This window comes from Palaemon carinicauda, chromosome 13 (genome assembly GCF_036898095.1).
Source record: "Palaemon carinicauda isolate YSFRI2023 chromosome 13, ASM3689809v2, whole genome shotgun sequence".
Lineage (NCBI taxonomy): Eukaryota > Metazoa > Arthropoda > Malacostraca > Decapoda > Palaemonidae > Palaemon > Palaemon carinicauda.
Window position 1 is genome coordinate 25502234 of NC_090737.1, and position 18709 is coordinate 25520942.

General features: G+C 40.2%; 1 protein-coding gene across 2 annotated transcripts in view; it reads left to right on the plus strand.

Annotated features, from left to right (window-relative positions):
- The window catches only part of LOC137652228 (zinc finger protein 236-like), a 161856-nt gene that overhangs the window by 91766 nt on the left and 51381 nt on the right, over nt 1-18709 (plus strand). For both annotated transcript variants that reach the window (XM_068385463.1, XM_068385464.1), the window contains 4 exons: nt 418-598; nt 10076-10211; nt 11287-11625; nt 13022-13724. In XM_068385463.1, coding sequence (XP_068241564.1) covers nt 418-598; nt 10076-10211; nt 11287-11625; nt 13022-13724 — 1359 coding nt within the window. The remainder of the gene's footprint in view (nt 1-417; nt 599-10075; nt 10212-11286; nt 11626-13021; nt 13725-18709) is intronic.

Sequence of the window (18709 nt, forward strand, 5' to 3'; positions counted from 1 at the left end):
CATACAAGTTAAACAACCACGGCGACATCACACATCCCTGTCTCAGCCCCACTCTTACCGGAAACCAATCGCTCACTTCATTTCCTATCCTAACACATGCTTTACTACCTTTGTAGAAACTTTTCACTGCTTGCAACAACCTTTAGTTTTATGAGTAAATGTTAGTTAAACCGAGCTTGAAGAAAGAAACAATATGATCCTTGAGTATAGAAATAGAAAATTTTATGAATCGGATTTAATTTTTATTTCTGATTTTCTTTTTTTATAATCTCAAAGAATATAATTTTATTTATTGTGCTTAACTTGAGACCAGTATTTTTATTTTTACTTGTTAGTATTGAATAAAATTCAATAGGTATATAGATTAGAATTAGGTATTCAAGAATAATAAATCCCATTCTACATACCTATTTTCAGGTCCAGTGAAACAAATATCACGACACAGTCAAATATATCCAAATGAAATGGGTGAGATTCCTGCTGGGAGGCCCCACAAATGTCGTTTCTGTCCAGCTGCTTTTAAAAAGTCCTCACATCTTAAACAGCATGAAAGAACTCATACAGGAGAACGACCGTATAAATGTGAGAGATGTAATAAGTAAGTGAAATTGCATTTGTTACAACTGGTTTTTATGGGGAGATTTTGATTATATAGACTACCTTTACTAAAAGTAATTTTTATAGGTTTTTATCACAATTCATTCAATACTATAAGAAAATTAAGAAAATTAATGCAGTATAAGTTCATTCATTCTAGGAAACTATGTCCCTTTTACTTTACATTTTCTAAACCCAATCCTTCTAGTAAAAAGATCTGATCATTGTTATACTACTATGATCAGCCTTGCACCTCCTCCCTACTCAATGGAACTACAATATACAATTATTTGTTCTCTGAAGATTTATTTTATTCTGCTAATTAAAATCTTTTATGCTTTAAAATTAATGGATTATTAAGCATTCCTTGAAGTAAAGTATACAAGTACAGGAGAATAGAACTTTGAATAAAGAGAGAAAAAATAAAAGCTGCCTCCTTGTTGTTTCAAGCAATTTCCTTGTCAACATGATAGGTTGGAATCCCCTATGACTACGGCTGCTATTATGACTATGACCATCACCACCACCACAAGTTTAACAACCACAATCCCCACTATAATAGCTGATATTATTTCACAGTTATATGATTATATTTTACTGTCACTTCTTATTCATGTAATTAAGCAAAAAATAAAAAGAATGCATAAAAAGTACAATTAAAGATATATAATAAAAATTGTTGCAAGACATTGTATACAAGTTGAAATTTGATACAGTATTTACTTGCCAATTAATGATTTTGCAGCATGCCTTTAGATATTATTATTATTATTATTATTATTATTATTATTATTATTTTTTTTGAATATTTAACTTAGCCGGTGAATATATAATAGCTGCAACTCTGCGGCTCGACAGAAAACACACTCAAAAAACTCGCGAGCGATTGCTATGAAGGTTGCGGGTGTGCCCACCAGCGCCAACTGTCGGCCAGATACCACTTTTGTATGTAAACAAAACCTTCAATTCTTCTCTGTCGACGTTGACGACAAGACGTATTCATACTCGCTGTAGAACCTGGAGTTTTCCCATCATATTTGGTGAAGTACTTTATTTTGGTTTGAGCTTTCGCAGTGCAGGTGTTTTTCCTCAACATAAACTCTTGAACTCTTTATTGAATCGGATTATTTGTTGATGACTTGGATTGTTTTTGGAATTTTCTTTGACTAATTCAAAATGGCTGACCCTTCTCAAATACCTAGATTTCGAAAGTGTAATGCTAGGGACTGTAATAGGCGTCTTCCAAAGGCTTCTCTCGACCCACATACTGTTTGTTCCAATTGTCGGGGTAAAACCTGTCAATTGGGAGATCGGTGTGAGGAATGCGTGGGCCTTTCGGAATTCGATTGGCTCGAATATGATAAATATGCACGTAGACTAGAGAGAGATAGGGTAAGGAGAAGTTCATCTAGGTCCGTAGATTTTTCCTCTCCACATGCCCCTGAACCTAATCCTTCCCCTGTAGTGGTTGTTCCTAACCCCCCTTCTAGCACTCAGGAACCGTCTATGCAAGACATGTTACGTGCTATTCATGCCTTGGGGGAGAGAGTTGAAGCGTTAGCAAGTGACCGTAATCAACTCATGGCTGACGTGAAGGAACTTAAGTGCCATAGTGCCACGGCGGAAAGTGGGAAAGTGATTAGTGCGCAAAGTGTTGTGAACAGTGTTGCGACCGAGGGTTCGTCTGTTCGTGCCTGTCGTTCACCTAGTCCGGGACCTCTTGCAAGCTCCCAAGCCCAGGGGAGAAGCAATGTCGTACGACTTATGAGTTCGAGAGGCCTTGATCAGCGAACAGACGTTCCCTCTTTGGTATCAGGCGTATCTCGTCAAGATCGCCCCTACCATAAGACGAGAGAGCCCATTTTTACCTCGTCTTCCGAAGGCTTTTCACGCAAGAAACCATGGAGCAAGGTTTCTAGGCCTCTTAAACGCAAGTCGGTCCCTTCAGGACAGGTCCAACGTCCTGGATGTAGTCATTGGGACAGTTCGGACTCGTTGCTGTCATCGGATGACTGCTCCCCGCCTAAGCAAGGCAAAGTTGTGCCGTCTCAGACGCTAACCCCGTCTGTTACCGCACCCGTTCCCGTAGACCCTAAATGGGTTATACTGCAGGACATGCAGTCTAAGCTTGCGTCCCTTATGGAAGACTACAACGCAGAGAAGGTTTCCGTTGAGCCTAGCCGTTTATCTCATAGAGATCCTGGCCTTCAGCCACCCAAGCGTTCTGTTGTGCGTCCTGTTGACGTTGGTGTAGCCATCTCACGTCAAACGGTTGGGGTAGTACCACACCCGATGCGGTCTCGTGTGGATTTTCAGCCGCATGTGGACGTTAGGCAACTCGCTGATGCGCCTGGTGACGTTCAGGACGTTCGCCAACCATCAGAGTTGACTTGTTTTGACGCGGTGCGTCAACCTCCGCAACCTAGAGTTGTTTTGACTGCACAACCTAGGCGGTCTAAGCGGTCTCGGGTGGACGCTGTGCGTCCTCACGCACCTGTTGTTGTTGACAGTTCCCAGACTGTCAAGCAGTTTCAGGACGCTGCGTCCTGCTCCGCCACTTATGCACCAGTACGGGCGGACGCTGCGTGTCAAGCATTGCCAACCCCTTTGCTTGTTTCTCATCAGTTGTCAGATGAGGAACTTTCGGATGAGGACGTTGCTGACCCTCAGCCTGAGGATCATCCTTCAGATATTGATGAGCCTAGAGCAGTTCCGCCATCTATGGACTTTAAAAAAGTCATGCTCATTTTTAAAGAGTTGTTTCCTGAACACTTTGTCTCTGTGGCTCCTCGTTCGCCGCCGTCTGAGTTTGTTTTAGGCGTACCTGCTGACATGCCAGCCTTTACAAAACTCGTTCTCTCTCGCTCATCCAAGAGAGCTTTACGGCTGTTAGGCGATTGGTTGGAAACCAAGAGGAGTTTAGGGAAGACGGCCTTTGCCTTCCCCCCATCTAAACTCTCGTCTAGATCGAGCGTCTGGTATGCCACGGGAGAAGTTCTCGGCTTGGGAGTTCCTGCCTCTGCCCAGGGCGACTTCTCAAGTCTTGTAGACTCTCCCCGCCGCCTAGCCATGAGACGCTCGAAGATTAGTTGGTCATCCTCAGACCTTGACCATCTACTTAAAGGCATTTTTAGGGCTTTTGAAGTTTTCAACTTCCTTGACTGGTGTTTGGGAGCCTTGAGTAGGAAAATCTCATCCGCCGATAGAGATGTCTCCTTACTCATTATGTCCTGCATGGATAAGGCCATCCGCGATGGATCCAATGAGCTCTCCTCCTCGTTTACTTTAGGAGTCCTAAAGAAACGAGAGTCTCTGTGCTCTTTTCTGTCAGCAGGAGTGATGCCCTGTCAACGATCTGAGCTACTCTTTGCCCCTTTGTCTAAGTTCTTGTTTCCTGAACTTTTAGTTAAGGACATAGCGTTGTCTCTAGTGCAGAAGGACACCCATGACTTGGTTGCGTCCTCGGCTCGCAAAGGGACCCCTTCGTCTGCCTTTTCTGCTAGACCTAGAATAGACACTCCAGCGTCCAGGTTTATTCCGCCCTTTCGTGGCAGAGCCCCCAGCAGGGGAAGTACTCGTGCCGAAGGAAAGAGAGGAAAGAGGAAAGGAGCCAAGTCCTCGCGTGGCAGAGTCTGACTGCCCGCAGCTTCAGACAGCAGTAGGTGCCAGACTCAAGAACTTCTGGCGAGCCTGGGAGAAGAGAGGCGCAGATCAACAGTCTGTGAGGTTGCTCAGAGAGGGGTACAAAATCCCATTTGTACGCAAACCTCCTCTAGCGACTTCCCCCATCGATCTCTCTCCCAGGTACCGAGAGGAAGCAAAGAGACAAGCCCTGAAACTAGAAGTGTCTCTTTTGCTAGAGAAGGGGGCGGTGGTCAAAGTCTCGGACCTTCAATCACCGGGGTTTTACAACCGTCTCTTCCTAGTACCGAAGAAGACAGGAGGTTGGAGACCGGTGCTAGACGTCAGTGCTCTGAATGTCTTTGTCACAAAGACAAAGTTCACCATGGAGACCACGAAGTCAGTCTTAGCAGCGGTCAGAAAGGGAGACTGGATGGTCTCTCTCGACCTAAGAGACGCTTACTTCCACATCCCCATTCACTCAGATTCCCAACCTTTTCTGAGATTTGTGTTCGACAATGTGGTGTACCAGTTTCGGGCCCTGTGCTTTGGCCTAAGTCCTGCTCCTCTCGTGTTTACGAGGCTTATGAGGAATGTGGCAAAATTCCTCCATTTATCGGGTATCCGATCCTCCCTTTATTTGGACGACTGGCTTCTCAGAGCCTCGTCCAGTCATAGCTGTCTGAAGGATCTCAATTGGACATTGGATCTGACCAAGGAATTGGGACTTCTGGTCAACTTGGAAAAGTCCCAGCTGATCCCATCCCAAACTATTCTGTATTTAGGGATGGAGATTCGCAGTCCAGTTTTTCGGGCTTTTCCGTCTGCCCCCAGAATAGATCAAGCCCTGCTCGTAATCCAAAGGATGTTGAAAACTACTAATTATAAAACTGCTAGACCATGAAAAAGCATGTGATTCTGTCTAAACTTCAACAGTAATAAGAGCCCTTCAAATATGAGAACGTTGCTCAGTCAGGAATTGGATGAGTCTAGTAGGAACTCTATCATCCCTGGAGCAGTTTGTCTCGCTAGGAAGGCTACACCTCCGACCTCTGCAATTCCATCTAGCTTTTCACTGGAAAAAGGACAAGACGCTAGAGGCGGTCTCGATCCCGATTTCCGAAACAGTAAAGACTTGCCTGAATTGGTGTAAAGACAATATCAGTCTACGAGAGGGACTTCCCCTAGCAGTTCAGAAACCAAACCACGTTCTATTCTCAGACGCATCGGATTTGGGTTGGGGTGCGACACTGGACGGTCGGGAATGCTCAGGTCTGTGGACCTCAAGTCAGAGGGGCATGCACATCAACGGCAAGGAGCTTTTGGCAGTTCACCTGGCCTTGATGAGCTTCGAGAGTCTCCTTCGAGACAAAGTGGTGGAGATCAACTCGGACAACACCACAGCCTTGGCGTACATTTCCAAACAAGGAGGCACCCACTCCCTGACACTGTACGAGATCGCAAGGGACCTGCTCATCTGGTCAAGAGATCGAGGCATCTCCCTGGTAACGAGGTTTATCCAAGGCGACTTGAACGTTCTAGCAGATTGCCTCAGTCGGAGAGGTCAGGTAATTCCTACCGAATGGACCCTACACAAGGATGTGTGCAAGAGGCTTTGGGCAACTTGGGGTCAACCCACCATAGACCTCTTTGCAACCTCGATGACCAAGAGGCTTCCAATCTATTGCTCTCCAGTCCCAGACCCAGCAGCAATACATATAGATGCCTTTCTCCTAGATTGGTCTCACCTAGATCTATACGCATTCCCACCATTCAAGATTGTCAACAAGGTATTGCAGAAATTCGCCTCTCACGAAGGGACAAGGTTGACGTTAGTTGCTCCCCTCTGGCCCGCGAGAGAATGGTTCACCGAGGTACTTCGATGGCTGGTAGACTTTCCAAGAAGTCTTCCTCTAAGAGTAGACCTATTACGTCAGCCACACGTAAAGAAGGCACACCAAAGCCTCCACGCTCTTCGTCTGACTGCCTTCAGACTATCGAAAGACTCTCTAGAGCTAGAGTCTTTTCGAAGGAGGCAGCCAGTGCGATTGCAAGAGCGAGGAGAGCTTCTACCATTAGAGTTTACCAATCGAAGTGGGAAATCTTCCGAGACTGGTGCAAGTCAGTATCTGTATCCTCGTCCAGTACCTCTGTAGCCCAAATCGCTGATTTTCTCTTATACCTGAGAAGAGTTCGCTCCCTTTCAGCTCCCACGGTCAAGGGCTACAGGAGCATGTTGGCATCGGTCTTCCGGTATAGAGGCTTAGATCTTTCCAACAATAAAGATCTACAAGATCTCCTTAAGTCTTTTGAGACCTCTAAGGAACGTCGTTTGGCTACACCTGGATGGAATTTAGACGTGGTCCTAAGATTCCTCATGTCAGACAGGTTTGAGCCTTTACATTCAGCCTCCCTGAAGGATCTCACTCTTAAGACTCTTTTCCTGGTGTGCTTGGCCTCGGCTAAAAGAGTCAGTGAGCTTCATGCCTTCAGCAAGAACATCGGTTCGACAGAAAAAGCCACTTGTTCTCTTCAACTTGGTTTCCTGGCCAAGAATGAACTGCCTTCTCGTCCTTGGCCTAAATCTTTTGATATTCCTAGCTTATCAGAGATCGTAGGCAACGAACTAGAGAGAGTTTTATGCCCCGTTAGAGCTCTTAAGTTATATTTAGCTCGTACTAAGCCTTTACGAGGTAAATCTGAAGCGTTATGGTGTTCGGTTAAGAAACCATCCTTACCTATGTCAAAGAATGCTTTGTCATATTTTATCAGATTGTTAATACGAGAAGCTCATTCCCACTTGAGTGAGGAAGACCGATCTTTGCTTAAGGTTAAGACGCACGAGATTAGAGCTATAGCAACTTCCGTGGCCTTCAAGCAAAATAGATCTCTGCAAAGTATCATGGACGCGACCTTTTGGAGAAGCAAGTCAGTGTTCGCGTCATTTTACTTGAAAGATGTCCAGTCTCTTTACGAGGACTGCTACACACTGGGTCCATTCGTAGCAGCGAGTGCAGTAGTGGGTGAGGGTTCAACCACTACACTTCCCTAATTCCATATCCTTTTAATCTGTCTCTTGAAATGTTTTTAATATTGTTTTTATGGGTTGTTCTGAAGGCTAAGAAGCTTTTCGCATCCTGGTTGATTTGGAGGGTGGTCAAAGTCATTTCTTGAGAGCGCCCAGATTAGGGGTTTGATGAGGTCCTGTTGTATGGGTTGCAGCCTTTGATACTTCAGCTCCTGGGAGTCTGTCAGCATCCTAAGAGGATCGCTGGGCTCCATGAGGAAGACAGACTTACAAGGCAGAGTAATTGTCTAAGTCAACTTCCTTACCAGGTACCTATTTATTTTGGTTTTGTTATATTGATAACTGTCAAAATGAAAAAACTCTTAGCTTATACGCTGTAAACATAATTAACTCTGGTCTCTACCCACCTCCTTGGGTGTGAATCAGCTATTATATATTCACCGGCTAAGTTAAATATTTAAAAATGATATTTTAATTATAAAATAAATTTTTGAATATACTTACACGGTGAATATATAAATTAAATGACCCTCCCTTCATCCCCAATAGAGACGCAGCGGTACGAGAAGAATTGAAGGTTTTGTTTACATACAAGAGTGGTATCTGGCCGACAGTTGGTGCTGGTGGGCACACCCGCAACCTTCATAGCGATCGCTCGCGAGTTTTTTGAGTGTGTTTTCTGTCAAGCCGCAGAGTTGCAGCTATTATATATTCACCGGGTAAGTATATTCAAAAATTTATTTTATAATTAAAATATCATATTATTATTACTAGGTAAGCCACAACCCTAGTTTGAAAAGCAGAATGCTATAAGTCTAAGGGCTCCAACAGGGAAAAATGGCTCAGTGAGGAAAGGAAATGAATAAACTACAAAAGAAGTAATGAACAATTGATATAAAATATTTTAAGAACAGTAACGACATTAAAATAAATCTTTCAAATATAAACTATAAAAACTTCAAAAAACAAGAGGAAGAGGAATAGAATAAAATAGTGTGCCTGAGTGTACCCTCAAGCAATAGAACTTTACTCCAAGACTGTGGAAGACCATGGTACAGAGGCTATGGTACTACCCAAGACTAGAGAATAATGGTTTAAATTTGGAGAATCCTTTCTCCTAGAAGAGGCAAATTCCTTAGAGAAGTTATTTTGAACACAATAGCATTGAGAAGGCCTTCAACAATTATCAAGATAAGACTATTAAAAACATAAAACTCTGGAAAGTAAAGAATATTAGATAAAAAATTCCTAAATCCATAATAAAACTTGTAACATTCTTATTACCTTGTCTTCAAAGCAATCAATACTGTAGCTCATAAAAGGGAAGAGTTTGTGTATTAGGGGTTTCTAAAAAAATATAAAAAAAATAACAGGTCCTGCCCTAAATTTTGTTTATATGTAGCTTCATCTCAACTTTTAATTCCCATCCGCATCATTGTTTTTTCCATGCGCCATCACCCAGTAATTACAAAATAAATCTTTGATACACTTTATACAGTACTTGGGAGCTGCTTTTTTATTCTTAATTAATTAAAGAAGGTAGATGTGTCGTTTGGTAAGGCAGAAAATGATTTTGTTATTTAGTGGGAAATTATTTTTTATGAAATTTTTGTATGTATGAATTTGTATATTATAAGCAGCATTCTAGATGATTTTTAGGCTATATAAAGGGATTTTGACGAAGGAAAAATCTATTTCTGGGCGAGGAACCTGTGTCGCCCAGTGAAATGCTCCTTGTAGCACCATTTCTAAGGCATAAATACTGCTAAATATACCAGAGAAAAAAGATGCATGGAATGCCAGGAATAAACCCAGCTCGCTCACTCTAATTGAGTGTCAGTACAGTAACTGTGGCGTGTTAGAACCACGACCAGAGGTCCCTCACCATTTAGTCCTCTCCTTCCTCAATATCCCCCGATACTACAAGGTGCCGTTCCACATCCGACTACTGCTCTCTACTACAACTACCCTCCCCCCCTACCCCTTCCCACCCTTCCTCCCTCATTCCTACTAGCACCCCAAGTTTGGACCAGCCTAGGGTGATGGAAAAAGGGGGGGTGGGTTCACTGGGCGACAGGTTCCTCGCCCAGAAATAGATTTTTCCTTCGTCAAAATCCCTTTTCTGGGCTCAACCTGTGTCGCTCCGGGAAATAACAACAGAGAATTGGTCCTAACGCTTGGGAACACGCACAAAAGAAAGGAACTGAAATAGAATAGAATATGGAATTAAGAGAGTTTAATAACAAATCGTAAGCTACCAATTCTTCAAAGTACAATACTCAGTCAGAGACCCAAAATTAAAAGTTAAAGATTTTGGGAAAACGCCCAACAAACAAAAATCATGAGATGTTTAATGATAACAAGCAAAGACATAGATACATTATATACATCATAACTATAGGGTAGGGTGCAAACCAAATGAATGACAAAGGTACGGTAGGGAGAGTAGGCAAGGCAGGTGACGGCCCGCTCCTTATAAGGAGACAAGGCACTAAAAGAAAAAGGAGATAAGAAGATAGGACCTAGTTACAATGGCAGTAGGTTCTTGAGTTTTCAATATGTAAGTCAGCCATAACTATTATTAAAATCTATACCACATTTATATATATATATATATATATATATATATATATATATATATATATATATATATATATATATATATATATACACAGTATATATATATATACACAGTATATATATATATATATATATATATATATATATATATATATATATATATATATATATATATATATATATATATATATAAAATCAAGAATATTGATGAGTTGAGACTCAGTACTAATGATTTAAGTTTTTTCGCAGGCATTTCATGTCCCATAGTGTCCTCAAGACTCACCTTAAAACACACAGTGGACAAAAAGGTTATCGATGTACTAAGTGCAACAACCATTTTGCAACTAGTGGTAGTCTCAAGAGACATTCTACAACCCATACAGTGGTAAGTCATAGTAATATTTATTGAATAGTTAATTTTATAAACTATGTTTATTTTTTTGTAGTCTCATTAATTTTGTATAGGCTATTCATCAGTGGTTGTAGCTTAACTTATAATAATAATGATGATAATGATAGTAATTATAATAACTGTTTCACCATAATTCAAATTCATTGTTATGGAAAGTGAAAACTTTTTTTTCATGATGTTGTGAGTGCATTTGCTCATTGTATGTATGAATTTTTTTTCTAAATTCTTTTCCTATATATGGATTGATGATTAAGAGATATTAAGCAGTTTGGCAAACTTGTGAATTATCAAATGAAACTCAAGTCTTAAGCTACCATAGTTCTTTAATGATAGTCTCAATACATTAGGTGAAGTTTTGTGCATAGGAATGTTGTAAACCCATTACTGTAAAGTAAGCTTTTCCATGTAATGGGTTTGTTTTTGCAAATCCATTGTTGTATGTTTTGATGTAATGGGTTTTACCGTTGCAAAACCATTACTGATAATCAAAGTTCCTGCTACCTAACCCCATAGATTTCTTGAAGACTATTGACTAGATTATGCATTCAAGTTTTTTGCCTTCTGCAAACCACAGATTTCTTGAAGACTGTGGTGACTTGGTTATACATGCAAGGTTTTTACCTTCTGTAGACCACAGATTTCTTGAAAACTATAGTGACTAGATTATACATTCAAGTTTTTTCTTTTTTTTTCTTACCTACTGGAGACCTTCAAATCTTTGATTCACATGGGTAGTGTTACTAAGCAATTAATGATTTTCTTATATGAAATGAAATGTCTTGACTATTTGTCATTGGTGTGGTCTATATGATAAGTATTGCCATGGGTTTTTATGGGAAAAAACTAATTTGTTTAGACAATTTTAATGTTATTCATTATTATTAAATCATCAAAAGTGAATATAACCTTTGATTCTTATATTTCAAAGGTGTCCAAAAATGGTTTAATTTTATGTAATTTTGAGCATAATAAGTGATCCTTCTAATTTCTATAAAATCTAATTCTATATTGAAGAACTGTTTATAGTATCACTTATATAACTTTTCAGGACCGACCATATATGTGTCCTTACTGCCAGAAAACTTTCAAAACCAATACTAATTGCAAGAAACACATGAAAACTCACAAGCATGAGCTTGCCATGGAAGCTGTGAGGGCAGCTGGTTCCAGCTTGCAGGGTGATAACCAACAAGCACTTCTCACTGCCAGTCTTTATAGCCAGCAGGCTGTCACCCCAAGCTTATCAGACCCAGATGTCATAGATTCTGATTTGGCAAATATGACCAATGTCTTCCAGGAGGGTGATTTTGCTTTGACAGATGATAATCTTCCATCTCAGACTCACCACCAACAACAAGGACAGCAGGAGGATATGACAACAGGAGAGGTAATACTTTACCTTTGTATTTTGTTCATACAGTACTGTATTATGTTTTCTGTACAATTGATTTCACACTGATAATGTAATTTATGTATGTCCATGATTTTACATTCATTATGGCTTGTAGTTTTTTATGAAATATTAAGTATACCAGGTTTCATTTGCGCTTGAAGGAAAGAGTAGCTAGAGCTGTTATGCTTCCTGCTTTGAGTTAGGTTTGTATTTGTTATATTTTATTGATTTCCGTGTTAAATTTTGTAAGTTTTGGTCATTTTGTTGACAGCAAGTAGTGGCTTGTCAGGAAACAGTAGGCTACTTATTATTGTATAAAATTTAATCATCTTTTACTTATTTGATGTCTAGTTTATTGTTTAGAGAATAGTTACCTTGTAGGGCATAGCTTTGTGTTGAAAAATTGCCCTGTTTCCTTACTCTTCGTCATAATTGGTTACTGTACTTTATTTGAAAATGTTCTGTTTGGGTATGGATGTGTAAGGCAGTGTTGACAGTATTTTGCTGAAAATTTATTACTTTTTATACTGTGAAGTCTGTATATCTTGCCATATAAGGGCCGAGTGCTCCTCCCAATTTATGCATTTTCCTGAATAATAGTAATGGCTTAGTCTGACTCAGAGGGTAGAATAAGCTCTACTATCAATCTTTTGTCTTTTTTGTGTTGATATTGATTTTGATACTGAAATTTTAAGGTAATTAATATTTTATAGGACTGGTGTTTTATGTGTCATAGTATACAAAAATTAACCAACTTCTAGTAGTAATAAAAGGAATGATAAAAACAGGAAACATGAAGTGTAACACACAGTAATCCTTAAGGTTCTGAAGGTTTGAAATCTCTTGAGCAGTTACTTAGAAGATAGGTACTCAAAGTTTCATTGTTATCTACCAGAGACCATAGAGACTATAGGCAGATGTGCTAATCTACCAGAGCCACCAGATTTTATTTTTATTTTGGAAGTTGATTGACTTGTCTGGGCACCAATAAGCTATGTTATATATTATTGAGTTTGTGATTACACAAACAGTAGATTATATTTATTATATAAAATACAATTTCCTGATTTTGAGGGAGTTTCGTATGATACAGCCTTCGAGTATTTGAGAAAATATAATAGCTTCTAGTCATTGCCATAAATCTATAACACCTTGATACATTCATATCAATTTTTAGCAATGTACTGTAACATCTTTATATAATTAACATGTTTTTGTCACTCGCATTTCTTTGACTAATTTATCCATGATGATGAAAATAAGGATGTAGTACACTGCTATTTTTTAGTTTACTGAATTTATAAGCTTGTTAAAAAGTGTTATGATATTGTAACTATGTACATCTTCATTTTTATCATTTACTGATGGAAATATTTGTCTATTCTTACAGGTCCTTCCTTCCACGTTTACACAAAGTGTCAACTCAGGTGGTCTCACATTAGCTGATTTACAGGCAGAACATAATCTTGGCGCCGGAGGAGATGTGATACTTACTACGCAATCTGGCACTATAGCCTCACATCTAGGAGGATCGTCAATACTTATACCTCATTCTAGAAGTCAAAGTTCCACAGGTTCTTCCATACTGATCCCACCGTCATCCTCAAGTGGTGCATCTATTCTAGATGGTAGTAGTTCCTCTGTACTTCTTCCTCATACATCAGGGCAACAGTCTCATTCATCTACCTCCAGTCACTCGTCTCTCTCATCATCAGGAACAACTATTTTAACCATTCCACACACCTCCAGTGGTGTCTTAAGCATCCACCAGCCATCCGTTATACATGGTCCTGCTCGTGAAGAATCTGCCCATGTGACTTCTGTCATACAAGCTCAGCCTAGTGTTTTGAATCACTCGGAAATGTCTCGATATGGTTCTATAGGGTCTCGTCAAGTAGTTCTAGATAGTGGACAAGGATTCTCCAGTTCTCTTGAGGAGTCTGGGGGATTAGATATGGTTACTATACCTACATCAATGATATCTTCTACTAGAAACTCCCAGAATACTTACACCATTCATGACATACAGGCTAATATTCATGCTGAAAGTAACAGTGAAGGAGTAATCAACTCGTCACCTCATATTACAACAGGTAAGAACTGTTTGTTTGATTTTCAACTCTGTCATTACTGTTATTCAGAATCAGAATCTTTGTTGCTGGAAATAATACTTTCGATCTAATCATGAGAAAAAGATTATTATTATTATTATTATTATTATTATTATTATTATTATTATTATTATTATTATTACTTGCTAAGCTACAACCCTATTTGGAAAAGCAGAATGCTATAAGCCCAGGGGCCCCAACAGGGAAAATAGCCCAGTGAGGAAATGAAACAAGGAAAAATAAAATATTTTAAGAGTAATAACATTAAAATAAATATTTCCCATATAAACTATAAAAACTTCAACAAACAAGAAGAAGAGAAATCAGATAAAATAGTGTGTCTGAGTGTACCCTCAAGCAAGAGAACTCTAATCCAGGACAGTGGAAGACCATGGTACAGAGGCTATGGCACTACCCAAGACTAGAGAACAGTGGTTTGATTTTGGAGTGTCCTTCTCCTAGAAGAGCTGCTTACCATAGCTAGAGAGTCTCTTCTACCCTTACCAAGAGGAAAGTAGCCACTGAACAAATACAGCGCAGTAGTTAACCCCTAGAGCGAAGAATTGTTTAATAAGCTTAGTGTTGTCAGGTGTATGAGGACAGAGGAGAATCTGTAAAGAATAGGCCAGACTATTCGACGTATGTGTAGGCAAAGAGAAAACCGTAACTAGAGAGAGGGATCCAATGTAGTACTGTCTAGCCAGGCAAAGGACCCCATAACTCTCTGGCGGTAGTATTCCAATGGGCGGCTGGTGCCCTGGCTAACATACTACCCAGTACTTTATACAAGATAACAAGCCTAGAAGCTTTATTGTTTTAAGTTATGCTAATTACACATACAGTATATGCTGTCTCCCAAACAGGATTAATGCAATGCTACATCAGCTTTGTGAATATAGAAATAATTTCTCTCCCACCCTAAATGAACTTACGATCATACAAAAAGATGTTGAACACACTCGAAATCGTTTGAGATGAGTCTCCAGGCTTGCTGGTGATTACATACACATTCATACATTTCACACATTTATTGATTACTTAAATATTGCATGATAGTACTTCTTGCATTGATTATTCTGAAATTGAGTAATATGTTTTGAGAAAGTTCTCAAGTTGTATGCAAGTGTTTGCTTGTTACAATTGTATAATTTTGTAGGGTTCACCTTTAGCATAAGTGTATATTTGCATAGTAAAGACTTTAAGCTATAATTTTGTGGTAACCTAACCTATGATAGTCCATGCTGGACTAAAACACCCACCTGAATCCACATTTCCTACCTTGTTTGCACACCCTTTGAAGCTATTAGTGTGCATGCAGAAGAAATGGCTATTTAAAGATTTCCTACTGTATACTGCTGATGCGAACAGTTGTTCTTAATCTGCTCGGAAAAGAGAGTCCTTAGATTTGTACACATGTACTGTATAATAAATAATAGCAACATGCCAATATCTGATTTAATGTTGTTGCAGTTATTGATATATTCAGTTTTGATTGCTTACTAATTTTTATAGTTTGTTTATTTCTTTGTTTTCTTTCCTCACTGGGCTATTTTTCCTTATTGGAGCCCTTAGGTGTATAGCATCATGCTTTTCCAACAAGGGTTAAAGCTTAGCTTGCAATAATAATAAACGGATTTTGAGCGAAGCGAAAAATCTATTTTTGGGTGAGATAGCCATGTCCTCCTGATGGAAGGTTCCTATAAGTAGCTTTCTAAGGGATATTTGCTACAGTGATACTACCAGAGAATTTACCTTTAGGTCTCCAGAATTCTAACTCCTGGCGCAAATATCCTTAAAATTTCTCATAAGGATATCGCATAAAAGAGGGGACATATCTTGATACGATACATAGCAGTCTTCGCCCCGGATAGCGTTTTCGCTACGAGGGGGAAAGTGGCAAAAATAGAAGGAGAGCCGTTATCAAGATACCCTTCCTCCCGTACTACTACTGAGTATCTAGATGGCTATTCCTTGTAGCGTTGAGCATGGTGCTACAGATATAGTAATTTTGGGAGGGATCCTGCCAAGGCCTTTTCTGTGGAAAAGGAGGGCGGGTCCATCAGGACGACATGGCTATCTCAACCAAAAATAGATTGCTCAATCCATGTCGTCCTGATGGAAGCTTACCAGAGAATTACTAGAAAGTACTGTGTCTGTGGATTTTTAAAGTGCCTTAACCTTGGGACAGTTTTTCCCTGGTCATCCAGACCATTGAGACATATGACGTTACCGTTATACTACATTACTGCTAAACGTAAGCCAGGTTAGTGCTTCCTGCCCCCTGCAGGGAAGAGTCATACTAGACGTAGGAAAGGAGTCTCAAGGTTTGCATATAACATATGAACAAACATAGCATCAACTACATACAGGTCTCGCTGTATGTATAACAAATTGGAACTAGCATTACCAGGTAATGTTTGTATCACATATAAGAACAAGGGTATTAGCTATACATATTGTTCACAAGTAAATATATGTAGTTTATTAAAGAGTAATAAAACTCTGATATATTTTTATTGAAAATCAATTGTAGGACGAAATAAGACGCAAATACATATTGATAATTTTATTGGCAATAAATGACCAATGTAAAGTAACATGTATAACATAAATGTTAATATATGTAATAAAAAAACCTATCAAACAATCAAAGCACAGAAATTTTTTGTTTTCACCTGAAAAGGAAAGCTTATTAATGCCACCATAAATCTGAAAATTTGATAAATTTTCTAATATGAATTTCTGTGATGTGGAATGTCTATTCACACCAAGTACACACGGCACAAGTGTTATTTATATGTTTCTTCACCTCAACTAAATAGAACAGTCCTTAGTGTCACCTTGGTGACTCTCACTTCAAAAGTATTGCACTGAGAGGTGTCAACACCTTCCCCTGTATAATTGATGGTCCCAATCAATTCACTATTCATCGCAGCACTAGACGACAGGTTTTAGTACACTACCTGCCGCCACCATGTAACACTTGAGTTCATGCACTTGCTTTGCATAATGCTTGTAGAACACTCTGGATGACTTCCATCCAGTGTATGAGTGAAGATGCTCAAAATCCATATACTGAAAAAAGTTCAATGATGACGCGATTTTCCTTGGATCATAACCTGCGGGTGTACTGTCAGGATCCGCTCTGCGAATAAAGTAGGTGATTTTCGCCATTAGTTGTTTTAGGGACAGGTTTGATCCTGAGGTTTCTCCTTTAAAAAGCTGTCCTCCCCTGAAGTCTGAAGTTCTTCGAAGATAGACCTTTAGACACTCCACTGGACACTGCGAGACATCTTCCTTCAGAGGGCAGATTCTCCAGGGACCCCATCTTTTGGTGGGTAGCTCGTTCTTAGCGAGAAATGTTGGATCAGGAAAAAGATTCAGTTCTCCCACTTCTGTGAACTGAATATGGCCCTCATCTCTGGATAGGGCCACTATTTCACTAACTCTGGCCCCTGAGGCTATAGCAAACAAGAAAATTACTTTTTGAGTCAAGTCTTTCAGAGAGCAATCTTCATTGTTCACTGTTGAAGCAAAGTGTAGGACCTTGTCCAAGGACCATGAAATAAGCTTCGGAGGTGCTGCCGTGCCTAAGTCTAGCGCATGCCTTAGTGGTCTTGTTAAAGATTTTGTTTGACAAGTCTACTTGGAAGGCATATTGTAGAGGTCTAGTCAGAGCTGATTTACACATAGTTATCGTATTGGCTGCCAGACCTTGTTTATGAAGGTGGATAAAGAAAGACTAACAGAAGTCCATTGAGATTTCTTTTGGTCCTTTTGCTTTGAAGAAAGCAACCCACTTTTTCCAATATGATTCATATTGTCTTCTGGTTGACTTAGACTTATATTCTTCTAAGAAGTCTATACTGCCTTTCGAGATCCCAAATCTGTTCTTTACTGCTAAGGAGAGAAAATCATGAGATGAAGGCTTTGGGTTCTCTGTGATGAAGCGAAGACAGTCGACTTCTGGACCTGTTGAAACAGTGCTGGGTCCGGCAGAGGGACCAGCCTCAGCTTCAGTTCCAATATTAGAGGGAACCAGTTGCTCTTTGGCCACTTGGGAGCCACTAGAACTGCGGTTGCCCGAAAGGATCTCAGCTTGTTAAGGGAGGACCTTCATTAAAAGATTGGTTGGAGGGAACAGGTAGATCCGGTTCCATCTGTTCCAGTCGAGGGACATGGCGTCCGCCACTTCCGCTAGAGGGTCCTTGTATGGGGCCACATAACGAGGTAGCTTCTTGTTGTCGCTGGTCGCGAAGAGGTCGATCTGCTGTTCCGGGACTTGAAGTAAGATGAAGGAGAATGAGCCTGCGTCTAGGGACCATTCTGACTCTATCGGTGTGAGCCTGGATAGTGCGTCCGCCGTCACTTTGCGGAACCCCTGAAGGTGAACTGCTGATAAATGCCATCTCTTCTTTTCCGTGGTTGCAAGGGTACGGTCCTCTTTAGGTTCTTGGCCTTCAACCATGGCTTGAGAAGTGATCGTAGTAGGGTCGGTATCGGTCTTCTTAGATCTCTTTGAGCGGTTGATGCGAATCTTCTCCAGACTCCTGATGTATCTTTTAGCTGTGCTCTTAGCACTAGGTCTGTCACTGATGCAAACTGGAGAGAGCCCAGCACTCTTTCCTGTTGGCGCCTTGAGATCCTGTCAGATTTCAGTAGTCTCTTGACAGATCCTGCCATCTCTCTCCTCTTCCCTGGGGGAATGGAGAGACGGTGTGACTTTAAGTTCCATTGTATTCCGAGCTATTGAAACTCTTAAGCTAGAGATAATCGAGACTTCTTGACGTTGATCTTGAATCCCAGATGTTCCAGAAACTGGATCACTTTTTTGGATGCTTGCATACACTCCATCCTGGATGCTGCACACACCAGCCAGTCGTCCAGGTACGCTACTACCTGGACACCTTCTAGGCGTAGTTGTTGAATGACTGCGTCTGCAAGCTTTGTAAAAATCCTTGGGGCCA